The sequence below is a fragment of the Chelmon rostratus genome, chromosome 8, assembly GCF_017976325.1.
Source record: "Chelmon rostratus isolate fCheRos1 chromosome 8, fCheRos1.pri, whole genome shotgun sequence".
In the NCBI taxonomy this organism is placed as follows: Eukaryota; Metazoa; Chordata; class Actinopteri; order Chaetodontiformes; family Chaetodontidae; genus Chelmon; species Chelmon rostratus.
This window is the reverse complement of record NC_055665.1, coordinates 18,657,327-18,670,780: the sequence shown is the minus strand read 5'-3', so window position 1 is coordinate 18,670,780 and position 13,454 is coordinate 18,657,327. Positions and strand designations below refer to the sequence as shown.

The 13,454-nt window shown below is 41.6% G+C and overlaps 1 protein-coding gene across 2 annotated transcripts; it reads right to left on the bottom strand.

Annotated features, from left to right (window-relative positions):
* Positions 1–8,179: 8,179 nt before the first annotated feature.
* eny2 (ENY2 transcription and export complex 2 subunit) lies at positions 8,180–12,302 on the bottom strand. Of its 2 annotated transcripts, none has more exons than XM_041942839.1 (5): positions 12,047–12,302; positions 11,752–11,829; positions 9,801–9,871; positions 8,922–8,996; positions 8,180–8,465 (listed from the first exon to the last, which is right to left on the bottom strand). In XM_041942839.1, exons 2-5 carry the CDS (start codon positions 11,817–11,819, stop codon positions 8,392–8,394), a joined length of 288 nt encoding a protein of 95 aa, XP_041798773.1. In that variant the 5' UTR covers positions 11,820–11,829; positions 12,047–12,302; the 3' UTR covers positions 8,180–8,391. The 2 variants fall into 2 exon arrangements, with proteins under 2 accessions (XP_041798773.1, XP_041798774.1); XM_041942840.1 differs by having other exon boundaries at positions 11,752–11,822.
* Positions 12,303–13,454: the final 1,152 nt, after the last annotated feature.

Sequence of the window (13,454 nt, the reverse complement as noted above, 5' to 3'; positions counted from 1 at the left end):
CAGGATTTCTCACCCGTGTCCACACCTGACCTGACACCAACGGGCCAAATCCGCAGCATCTCAGAGAGTTGACTGACTATGAGTTTCAGTCCCACTTTGTGATGTAGTCTGAATCATCAAGTGTATTTTGACATGCAAATCTGGCCTCAAGCAAGCTTTCAGTTGACCCCTTCGGAGACTTGGGTGGGCTCCTGAAATACCTCCCTTAATTTGACATGACCTGATTTGGAGGATTTCAGTGTTATTACTGCTCTTGGAAGTGTGGACTCACATGCGAGGCGTGAGGTTGAGGGAGGTCTTCCCGGAGCTGTTATGAGAGCTGATGTAAGACAACAGTGGACCGTGCCTGGAGCAAAAGAGAGGTAGAGGTAGATTGAGGGAAGGAAAGAGAGAGCTTTGGACGGAGGATGAGGTGAATAACATGATTGACAGAAAGGAGTGAAAGGGGGAAAAAGAAAGGAGCGATGCAGAGAATGTAGATCCAATCTGGAGCATATGAGCTGTCCACAAGTGTCACATCAGCATCCACTACATGTCTTCTTCTCTCTCTCTTTCCCTCCCAAGCCATCTAACTATTGTTGTGTTGGAAGTCCCTGAGTTTTGACAGCTGTGCTTTGAGTGCTGTGACGGCGGTCTGGAGGGAAGGGTGTGTATGTCTGGCTGCGTGTTGCATGATGGTTTGTAGTGAATGTGGACACTTTGGTGTGCTGTGCCTCGGCATGCAAATATTGGTGTGTGTGTGCGTGTGTATGACTCTAGAGGTTAAGCCTTTAGGGTGAGGACATGTGGTTGTGACAACGATAAAAAGTAATAAATTTGATTTATGCAGTACCTTGTGGACCTATAATGCAGCTCAATGGGCTTTATTAGCAGAAATTTGACATGTAGCTTTGTAGGCAGGAGAGAAACAACAAATGAAGTAGAAACATCATCTCTCTCTCTCTCTGAGGCTGTATTAGGAGCAGAGTAGAGATTTCTGGCACAGCTTCACCTACTTCCAAGGTAGTCTAGTAGTACACTAGTAGTAAAACAAACAACTTTATTGTGAGAGCAATGAAATGCATTTATTTAAAAAAAAAAAAAACTGCTGATGGACTTTTACCACTTCAGATTGTATTTTATTATGTGTAAATTTGTTTTGCAAGTATTTGGTCAGAAGCTAATGAACTGGACAGATGAAAAGGTGATGATGACAGCACTAGGTGAGGATCACATAAGTTTTTCTAATGTATCCCGAATGTCTCAATACCAGTCAGTTCAGTAGTTGTAGAGATGTCGCTGTAAATACCACAAATATCAAGCTTGTGGTCCTCAAAAGTCAGTAGGATTCATCATCATACTTCATCTGAGAACCATGAATATCTGTATGAAATTTCATGATAATCCATTGGATAGTTGTTGAGATAGTTCAATCCGAACAGACGTGGAAGTGGTGGACAGACCAACCAACAGACACACCAACATTGCTCTCCCTCGAGCTCTGCGGCTTGAAAATGAGTGCTTTGCATCTCTGCAGCAGCTCACAGCACATTCTTGATAAATGTAGCCCACTGTGTTTGTATATGAGAGTCTGGGTTCCTGTCTGTGTGCGCATTTACGTGTCACATGCTTTTCACAAAACTGATTCGGCTAACTTTCCAATCTCGTGCCTTAAAAAACACTGTGCAAGGATCCCATTTACTTAATGATGTTGCAGCTGGTATACATTTTGTCCTGACCGGTGAAGCTGAGGGAGGCGAGCTTGGGAATAAAGCAGGAATGTGTAGTGGGTGCTAGGCAGCTGGTGGCTGAGCCCTGCTGGGTCGCAGAGAGCAAGGCCGGCCACATGAGCCTCAGCTGATTCACACTACCAATGCCATGCACACACACACACACACACACACACACACAGCCCAACCTGCTCGCCGGCACATGTGTGTTGTACGATCAGAGGGCGAGACAGGATGTGTGTGTGAGAAAGAGATGGTGCTGTATGATAACGGTTATAAAGCACAGAGTCAAATGGAATGGTTCTAATAACTTGATGCTAATTAAAAAAGGCACGTTGTTAATCATCTTTAAGCCTAGCTTAGCTTATCCTCCCACCCAGCAAGCTGCGCACTCTTCTGCAAAATTAGCAATAATCACGAGGGTCAACAGAGTTCCTCCTGTTTTCCCCAAAGCAACTGTTGAACACAAGTTAATGTTGCTGGCTGTCAGCTCAAAACTAATAAGGCAATTGTGTTATCACAGTCTGAGCAGAGCTCTTTCCAGCAAAGCGAGAGGTTATTATTTCTTACTGTAACTGACTCAAGGCCAATTAGCATCAAAATAACCAGCTGTATTACAGTAATGACATAGCAAGCACTCAGGTATCAGACTTATCAGTCTATCCATAGCGGTGTCATACCATAAAATACTTACACGTCTTAGGGCCCCAGAGCATTTACAGCAGGTACTTTAACTCCTGTTTGCTCTCCAAACAAGGAACCTTATCAGCTAATGAGGGGCATGCAGGAATATTTCAGGAAGAATGTCCCACACCTCCACTTCCTCCTCATCGGTCCTTGTTAAATACAGGGTTTGCATATCTACCACGCCGGATTCAGATGAGTGTCAGTTTGCACCTGAAGGAGCTGAGCACCCATTTTCTTCATGTACCTTGTAGCCTTTAGTGACATCCTCAGGACCAGACTGACCTGCAGTGACCCTTGGAGATGAAAGGCAGGGTAAAGTCTGTCTTTTAGGGCCCTGGCATGGTGGTTGTTCCTGGGACAGACAAATGTGGTGAGTTGCCCTCACGTGCTTGAATCAGGAAACCAGGAAACATCCCTCCCCCCCTTTCAAAGAAGCTCATAAAAGCAGTGGACTTCCTGCGGTCATTTAATGACACGGCACACATTGTCATCAACTGAGTCACATAAACACTCCCTGACATGCCAGCTAAGGAACGCATGTCTCTGTTATCATTTGCACTCAGTTCCTCAGTTCCTATTTTTCATGCACCTGAAACTGTCATGAAATTGAAATCATATCTATATGTCCATGGAGAGAAATGATTATATCTCATGTGTTTGGATTATTCATGAGAAATAAGGATAAGGCTTTAAGGAACATGTTTCTCAGAAATATTTCAAACTGTATGTGGGAAAATTGTTAAATGAGGCATAAGTAGTCAGCAGTTTGAATGACCTAGTATATCCCCTCATATTCAGCTTATAGATTCTCCTCAGTCATCTGCTCTGTGACGCCCTCAACTGATCACAAGTGGAACTTCCTGCTCTGCAAGCCACAACCTCGTGCAGCTTTTACTGGCATTTATGCTGAAATAGAAACACAACAAATAAATCTTTTTTGTTGTTGCTGCTGTTCATTTGAATTCAGACAGACAAAATAAACAGCAATTTTTCCATGAGCACAACGGGTACTGCAAGAAACATTTTAACAAGAGCATGAAATTCGACCAGAACATGTGAGTCACAAATTACAAATTAGTGGGGATTTAACCAGCTGAAAGATATTTCCCTATAAAAGCATAAAGGTCAACATGTTGACATTGTTTTCTGATAGTCTGCTTCTCATTGAGGAATGTTTACAGTAATTGCCTGTTTATAATTGATGGAAATGCTATGTTATGTTACTTAAAGCAATAAATAGCCCATTAAAATGCCATACAATGGCTATATGAGCTGGGATATTGAGAGAGAACACGTGTTATTAAAATTCAGCAAACATTAAAGCAATAGAGAGACTTAGAGACACCTCGACTCTGTTCACACCAGTACGTATTGGGTTATTAATAGTTGCTATGATACCCACATCCTCTCTCCCGACTTCTTTGTCAGAGCCTCCTGTGATTTAAGGCACTATATAAACCCTACTGGGCCAGCCCTCTGTCCTTTTCTGGTTGCTGTTATTGTTGCGGAGCACAGGCCACGGTGTTTGGCTGCTCCAGCTGAGAAGAGAGCACCTACTGGGCTTTTCCCATGATGATGAGAGCCGCTCTGCTCAGCCCAGTCAGCAGGCAGTGCATAAGGGCCCCCGAGCTGCTCCCACCTCCACTCTCTCCCCTTCCCTGAGGCCCCCGAGCCTCCCCCTCCTCCCTCCTTCCCTCCCTCCCTCCTCCTTTAAGTTCCCTCAAGTCATGATCTGGCCCGTAAATTAGTAGCGGGAGAAAAATAGGTTCTGTAAGATGAAACTGGATTTCTGTGTGTATCAGCACACGACTCAGGGGAGACAAGAGAGAAGAAGCAGGCAGTAAATCCATTGGAGTCCACTGATAGCGCCTGTTTGCACAGCCACTGCCGCTTCCTTTGATCAAATGGCTGGGGGAGCGGGGGGTCGTGTGGCGCTGCCGAAGGTCAGCTATATATTACACTCCTAAAAGTGATTACTGAAATTCTTAAGTGAAACCATTCTGCTGCCAGGGTGTGCTCTAATCCCCTGCAGCGTTGTCTGGGCCGGGACTGGGGCCAGGGCCTCTCTGTGGATCTGAGCGCCCAGCACTCCTTTTCCCCTTCCCCACTTGTGTTTTCTATCATCAGAGCAGGCCTAAAAAGAGCCCCCTACATGGAAACATGGCCTATCCAGTTGCAATATCAACTGCTGGGGCTTGCAGGAACGAGAGCGAGAGAGGGAGAGAGAGAGAGAGAGAGAGAGAGAGAGAGAGAGAGAGAGAGAGAGAGGAAAGGTAGTGTCAGGAAACAGAAATATGCACACACTTCAAAGGCTGGGGCAGCAAATTAAGGGTTAGGCATTGGACACGACAGTAAGTGGCCTTTACATCAGAAACAGGGTAAACAATGTCTGGATTGTGTTTCGCTTCTTTCCTCTGTGTTGTTGCATAGAGACCCCCCGGCTCTCCATCTGCACACTGCCTGTGCTGTAGGTAGAGCACTAAAACAGCTCAATGAAGAGGTTGTTTTTTTTTCGACATTGAACAAATCATTTTCATCAATTGAGCTTCGCGTCCGTGCCACCGATGAGTGCAAGTGAATGGAAAATCTGACACAGTTTAGCAGAGTGAATGGTTGTGAGAGTATGTAATGTAATAAAGCCGCTGTTAAAATTCCACAATTTATGACTGGTAGCTAATCCTTGCCACAATGTTACACTGTATCAAATCAATTACAAGCACTTATAAAACAGAAGTGCTGCTTTTAGGCGTGATACAAACAGGCTTCAAGAGAGAATACTGTGCATGTGCGTGTGTGTGTGTGTGTGAATGCACGTTCTCTACTGCAGCGGCATCACAGTTGACATTGAGCCAGCCAACATGATCTAAACAAGAATTATGTGAAGTCATGCTCTATGAAACTTTATACACATTTGCTGATCATTACCTAAGATTGCTTTGTGTTACCTTTGGCAGACCGGCTCTTGGCTCTCGGATTGAAAAAGGGATGATGTATTTCCTCTTATTTATTATTTGCACTGGGCTACCGAGAGGGAAAGGGAGGGAAAAAAAGAGAGTGTGAGTGGTATGCCTGCGACTGGTGCGTCGATGCCAGGAATAACAGAATGAAACTTGCTCCTCAGCCTCATTAGTGTGTAGAAAACAGTTCCCAGGAGACACAACAGAGTGCAAATACATTTAAAACTCTTTACACTGCAGGATGCTACACGCCAACTTCTCCCTACTTGTGCTTTTTTTTTCTCCCCCGTTAAAATGAGAATGTAAACGGCATTGAGTGCTGCAAGTGTGTAGGCTTCAAAAGAGTTGCAACCCCATGTTGCACGTCTCATAAATTCTAGTGAGGGAATTCAAAGAGAAATTTATCGAGCATGGCATTCACACATGTTGACAGTAAAGAGGGCCAGCACACCGGGTCTTGGGAATTTGTAGGAGCACATGGCCCCCTTTTTTACTTTGAAACACCCTCTTTGACCCTTTGTCTGCTTATGCAATGTCTTTGCCCTTTCCATTATGAAAAAAGATAGGAAAATTTATATGAGACACTAAATCTCATAGCAGTGTCCTGTAAATTAGAAATGTCAGATACCACTGTAAACATGAAGAGATTTATCTATCAATGTTACATGACCAGGGCTTGAGATACAGTATTTCATGGACACGTCTTAAACCATTACCCCCTGAAGCAGGTGCACCGTTACCCCAAATAAGGCAATGTGCTATAACATCATCATTTCCCAACATTTGTTTATAATATGAACTGAAGTCGCTGCCAGCTGTTTCCACCCTGCGCTGCCTTTTCTTCACTTGTTTGTACAGTAACCGAGGTGTTTATGGTCTTTGGATGTTGCCAATTTCACTAGAGAGAGGGCCGCGGAGCACCTATGGGACTCAGCACACAGGACCACACTTTTGGCTGCGTTGCCTATTGACACAGCTGCTATCATGCTGAAATGATCTGATTCCAGGGGTGGTGAACATATCTGCGCACACTTACCTACACGCATACAGAAAGCCCTCGGAGACACACATCTCATGTTTGTCTTTTCCTTTTAAATGTCATTAAGCGGTGCTCGGACACAGCTTGATGTTGACTTTGGTGGAATAAGGGCGCTCTTGCCCTTTGTTGTTGTTTGACTTATTGTGGTTTATTCAGAGGCTGCCTCACAGGATGCTACAAAGTGTACGCTTCCACGCTATCAGCCGCTGCTGTGATCGCCAATACAGGTGTTTTAGGTTCCTGCATGCCACATCCAAGATGTGTAAACCTGAGCCGGTGAATAGGAGAATTGGATTTTTTAAATCATGTTTTCCTTTTATTTAGACACCTCCACTTTTCTAATTTTTTTTTTTATGATGTGTAGTCATCTGGTTACTGTACAGTTCCTCGGCAGAGCTGTGCAGGTCCTGAGTGATGGAGAAAAGCTGAGAACAGAGAGTGAGAAAGTAAATAAAATCTGTATGATAATAAATTGCATCACTGGTAATTCTATACAGTGCCGGTCTGCGGTGCACTGCAGTGTGCACAACCCCATTTATGTGCAGGGGCCCAGCGAGATCTGCTGATAACATGGGGATTGATGTAGGCCATTAAAGGAGCGTGTGCACTGGGCTGGAGGGGTGCGTTACATTTGGCCTCCACAACAGCACTGTATATCAGCATGTTGTCACCTGGGCTGATGTCACAGCAGGTCTTTCGGCTAAGAAAACACACTCTCTGTTTCGTGTGGGTGACCGGCTTCAGACTCACTCACTACCCACTAATGTGCTACTCGTGCCCTGTTTTGGGTTCATGGCCTCTCCAAATGTAATCCATAACTAATTAGGCATTGTGCGTGTGTTACTACAGAGACGTTTCAACAAAACAAAATGACGTGGTTCAGCATGTGGACAGAACAAAGTGAAACAAAGGCTGCTTCAGGACCAGTCATTCCTCTAATAGTCCCAGCTCTATTGAGTTGATGGGGAGATTATGAAGTTGCACAAGAACATAAAAAAAAATATTAAGACAATCAGAATATTGTGGAGAGCTCATGGCCTAACTTTTTTTTAGCTCATTGTGTGAGTGCCTCAGCCTAGTGACTCTCTCACTGCAACACTTGTGTGCACTGAAGGCCATTTGTCCTCTGCTGCATCCACCTGTCCTATCCTATCCTGTTAATATTATCATGATCTCTTTCTTATGACTCCCTTCAATTGGGAACATTGTTATTCTGGAATGTAAAGCCAGCATCAGGCTTGTCATTACTGGATCACAGGTCTGTTAATGTTAATTCACAGCCCCAGCTGGGTGTGATTCATTGTACTACAGTAATAACAGTTTTTTCCTCTTTCAGTTCGTTTGACACATTTTTTGCTCTGATTCCATCTTTGAAGGACCAGGTGAAGAGCCGCATGCTGTGTTCATACCTGGGATAATGTGGGATTAGATGTTAACTGCAGTGGAAAAGGGCAGGGAGATGTTATTTTGTTCATTTCATGCCGAGTCACATCAGAGTCTATGGAGACAGCATGGATATAGTTACCATACTGAACAACAACAAGTTAGTGGCATTACTATCTTTACGCATTTACCTCATGGATTGCATCATACTGATACAACATATAACTGCACAATCAGTAATTTCATATCCATCCCATACCGCCTTAAAAAAATCGATAAAATGAAAGATTAAAAAGTAGTGCAACAAATGTTTTAATGAAGAGAATAACGCCAGGAGAGTAAAATCTTCTATTCAAATATAGTATTGTGATACAATACATGAAAAAGATTGTCGTCCACGCAAGTCCAATAAATCAAACACTTTATTTAAACGGCATACCTCATATACAGAGGACAACTGAATGTGCAAGGTAAGTGCATTTACAAATAAGTGATGACTGTAGACAAAGAATTGTGTGTCAGTATGTTACTGAAAATTAAAGATGATGAAAAGAAAATTCATTAAAATCTTCTGTATTATGACAGTATAGGCAAATGGTCTGAGGACTTGTTAAAATTAGGTGGCATGCTGAGCTAAAAAGGCTCTTATTCTGTGGAGAAGCTCTTTCTTGACACTGTCTGGCACCAAGGCTGCAAGAGACAAACGTATGCATGACTATGACTTGTTCGTACACACAGATGCAGTCTAATGCAAGTGGTGCTGTAAAACTTCTGTGTACATGCTCACACCCACATCCACAAATGTAAACATAACAACTCGTGACTGCACCACCTCCTACTGAGGCTGCTGTTGGTGAAGTAACCAGCGTTTGTGTGATGTATGCAAAATGGTAACTTTAGAGCAAGGCTCTTGCTGTGCAAAAGCTTAGATATTATATTTTTAACTCAACCACGAAGCAAAATGCAATTCAAATACATTACCAACATATATTTAACAATGTTGCCTTGTAGGGTGGATTTTTAGAAATCAGTGTGGGTAGCAGGATAAATGCGAAGAGCACAGTCGTAAAAGCTGCACAAAATCTAATCAGTTTTCTACTACATGTGTTGCACCATCAGTTCTCCCAAATAGTCCAGTTACAATACCTCTTCCTTTTGGAGTAATCTCTACCACCAGGTCCTCCACAGTGACATGCTCCAAACCCTTTTCTTTGATTACTTCTACAAGAAAAAAGTAGATAATTTAAACATCACTGATACCGCCGACACTGTTACAAACAGCTTGTGTAGCGTAGAGAGAGTTCCACAACAAAACTCCTGCACTTAGTTAAAACAGTCAAATGAATATGTACTTTATTATGTCCTAAATTATCTCTGTTCTTAAAGCTCTAGAAGCTTTATTCCAATTTGGAAGTTGTGTTTTGCGCATTTCAGGTGTAGAGCCAATTCATGCTTCAATGGCAGAACAAAGTTAGGAAATATACATCAGTTATGTTCTTGCTTTAACTTCAATTTAAATTTTGGACACATTGCACGATAGGCTTTTCTCACAGAAGACATCTTGACATGTTACTGTAAGAGACGCACAGGTGCAAATTATAAAATTAACATTGGCTGAGTTCCATTGAGCTGCTTCAGTTTCAGGCTCCTGATGTCTTTCATGCTGGCTCACTGTCATGACTCACTAGGATACTTGAATAGAACAAAGCCATTGATAATGTTAATAGTAACACCTGGACTTTTCCAACTGTGTCCAAATGTCAATGTTTGACAAATATATATTTGTTTATATATAGATATATACATGATGCTGCAAAAGGTTTGTTTGTGTAAATTAGTGTGATTTGTTAATATAAATTAAATGTTTTCATTTATAATTTAAACTCTCTAAATGTCTGAATCTACTTCAGTTATATGTGCTATAAAACTGGGCCTTTAAAGTGAACATATTAAGCAGATGATGGCGTTCATTTCAGTTCTTTGGCAGTCAGCCAATAGCAGCAAATCAGTGACTGTAATTTGTACCTTTGCAATGAGCTTTCATCTGGTCCTTCCATCCACACTCTGTGAGCTTTGCCCTGAGTAACTCCTTCAGTCTGTCAAAAAGAGGCAAACACATGACACGGCACAGCAGGCCAGTTTCAGTCTAATGCTAATTAAGTTATTAACAACAGCTGACAACTTCCTCATCTTGATTACAACACTGGTTATTTTGGCCCTGATAAAGTGTCATTCTCTCTCGTGTGCTGACAACATCACTACGCACATTCGAATTATGCAATGATGCTTCTTTGCAGGCCAGAAAAATGAATATGTGATAGAGCAGCAGCCTTTGTTGTAGCGTGGAGGAGCCACTTCAGTTCAGTATTCATATGACATATGACAAGATGGTTCCTCGCCTGTGTTTCTGCCTTATAACATCCGGCAACCCGTCTGTCTTAACTGATATGTTGAGAATATCAAGAAATTAGGGATGTAACAATATATTGAAAATTGCTCTCGAAATTTGGCTCGATGATGGGACTGTGGCGCTATCTATCGTGACGTTAGGTGGTTATTTTACTACCTCTACAAGTCAAAAAATTGTATTGATTTTGTTTGAATAGCAGAGGGCACAATCATAGTAATCTAGATGACAGACTTCCATCAATCGTGCAAGCCAAGCGCTGCTAAAAATAAACTCAATGATGAAACAATGAATGAACGTGCCAATAATGAAAAAGAGATTGAGGATGGTCCATTGACTCTTAGAGCTGATATGTGGCAACAGTTCCGCCGGGCCAAAGGAGTTTGAAAGAGGCATTTGGAGCCCTGCTTCAGTCAGGGAGCTGAAGAAATAACTCAACATATCGTGAGTATATAGCCAAAGACAACGATGGATTTCAGAGGTTAGCAAACACACTGGAGCCGAAGTACACAATTCCACCAAGGCCACACTTCAGTCACACAGTGATACCAGCTCTGTACCGAGAGACAAAGCTGAAGTTACACAGATCCTCAAAGAAGCAGAGTGCATCTCATAACCACAGATGGGTGGACTTCACAAGCTACTCACAGCTCATGTTATGACCAGCGAATAGGAAATTAAAAGTTTTGTCCGACAGATGCGGCCTCCTTTCCTACAGACGCAGCCTCTGTTCCAATCACACACTGGACTCAGCATAGCTGAGCTCGAAAAGAGGAATAACATTGTTACAGACAATGCACAAAATACTGATGAAGCCGTGAGAATTCGGAATAAAAAATGCTGTACACATTTATTAATTAATAAAGGGCAATTTTCAAGTAATTTTTATTTTGTTTTTTAAAACATCTCAATAAATATCATACTGTGGCCTTAATATCGAGGTACTGTCGTACCGGCAGTTTTTGGTATCATTACATCCCTACAAGCCATACATGGTCACATTGACGATATTGAAATGTGACAGAGCAGGATTTTAGATAGGTAGATAGATAGATAGATAGATAGATAGATAGATAGATAGATAGATAGATAGATGGGTAGGTAGGTAGGTAGGTAGGTAGGTAGGTAGGTAGGCAGGTAGGTAGGCAGGTACTTTATTAATCTCCAAAGAGAAATTTGGAGACTTTGTCCTTTTATTTTGGAGCAGCCATATTTAACTTTATTCTATATTCATGCAATATGACATGTTAGTTCATCAGCTTTTTCTCTAACTAACAACAGTATGAGGGTAAGTAATTGCAAATAACCCTAAAAATATTGTGATGTGTCACTGTTCGCAACACCTGTCTGAAGAGAGACACCCAGTAATAAGTTTCCCAAAACACGTATTTATATATAACAACGATTTACTTTACAGTCAAGTGCAAACACTCATAATGTCGACACAGACTTGACGCAGGATGTAAGTGGGGACAAAAGACCACTATAAACACCTACACTGGTGTGTAACGTTGTTCAATAACATAAACTAACGTCACTATTAAAGCAAGCTGCAGTGTTTTATCTCACCTCTCTCGTTCCCCCATCTCTGTCAGCTTCTGGTTTACCGTTGCCCTCATTCTGGACTCTTTACTCATAGTCTTTTACCTCAGAGGAGAAGAACACAACATATTAACGCAGACAGCGTAAAGTCAAACTGGCGTCGCAATGTGTAACGCAGCATAACGTAGCATTTGCTCCTTCAGACTTACGTTTAAAGTGCTAAACAATAATAGCGTTTGCCCTACCGCACAGTTACGGTTTGAAGTCAGTAATTAACTAAGCTTCAACTAAGTTAAAATATTCTGTTATAATATTTACTTACCCGCTAGAGAAGGTCGTTTAAAAGAGGTCTCAGCGTTACTCTGTGGCGTACATGAAAAAGTTAAAATGAAATAACGACAGCTGGCGCGCAAACCACAGCAGACATATTTAGAACAAACATTAGGAAATCCGAAAGTCACTACGAGCTAAAATGTACGTTTAAATTACTTTTTAAAGTAATTTAGCGTCAAAATTATGGTAGATAAATCTAAGGTAAAGAGAGCCTGAGCCTTTAATTTCTGGGTTTTACCATCAGATATCACATCCCGACAGGAAACACTGATGGTATAATGGTTCCTACGCCTGCGTTAACTGCAGTACCCTGTTCCACCACACAGCGGCAGTGCTGGCTAATACGTTTAATCAAATCACTTAGGACTTAAACCTCTCCCCTCCTCTGAAAGGGTCATATTAGTTTTTCTCACATTACCGCACTGGCTATCAGTTCCTGTTGGTTCCATGTACTCTCTTATTAATCTTATTCTTATTCTTATTATTCAGAACTAAGTAATATTTGGATTTGTCACCAGCCCAGTGTGTTTATTTCATACTTGATGAACTTGCATTAATCTTTTGTTCAGGAACGCACTAAAATGATACATTTCCTAAGTAAATGTGTGACTGCTTCAGTTTTTAAAATGCTAAAGAGCTAAAAGTGTTCAGTTCATATGGTCGGTCAGTTTCCTGGTGACCACTTACAGTCCATAGTATTGTGCATGCATTTCTAAATGTGTTCCGACTGAAGCAGCCACACTCAGTAATAGTGTTTACTGAGTATGGGTCAAAAAGGTAGCAAAAGATCTCACTCTGTTTTATTTGTGTTTTACAAAGCATCCCGACTTCTTTAGAACTGGGGTTGAACATACATGATTCTAAAGCCACAACATCTTACCCTTTTCTAAAATTGCATAATATTCTGTGATGTGCCTTTTTATAGATAAAGTAAGCAATAAGTCAACAATAAGTCTTTACTCAGCAGAATAAATGAATATTCTTGGGTCGTGGTGTTTTGTGTATATGCATATTCTGAAAAATGTAAATCAAAAATCAGTATCTGTCTGCTACATCAAAAGAGCATTAACAAGGATCACAAAGTAAACCTGAGAACCAGTGATGTGACACATAGATTTCAGATTTTCGGGGGAGAAATTCTGGATCAAACAAGGCAGGACACAACACTGTTTTCCCTCCGGTTTCCAAAAATATGGAAATTAAATAAGTACATATGAAATATGGCTGCAGGTATAAAAACACACAAAGACGATTCAAACAGCCAGAGGTTCTGCTGAAAATAAATACTGCATGAGCAAAGTGAAAAGTCTCCTTGTATTCTCATAATTCACACCAATTATCCTAATTGATGAAAGAAGTGTATAATTATGAGGTTGAAGGTTTTCCCTGTGGGTGTA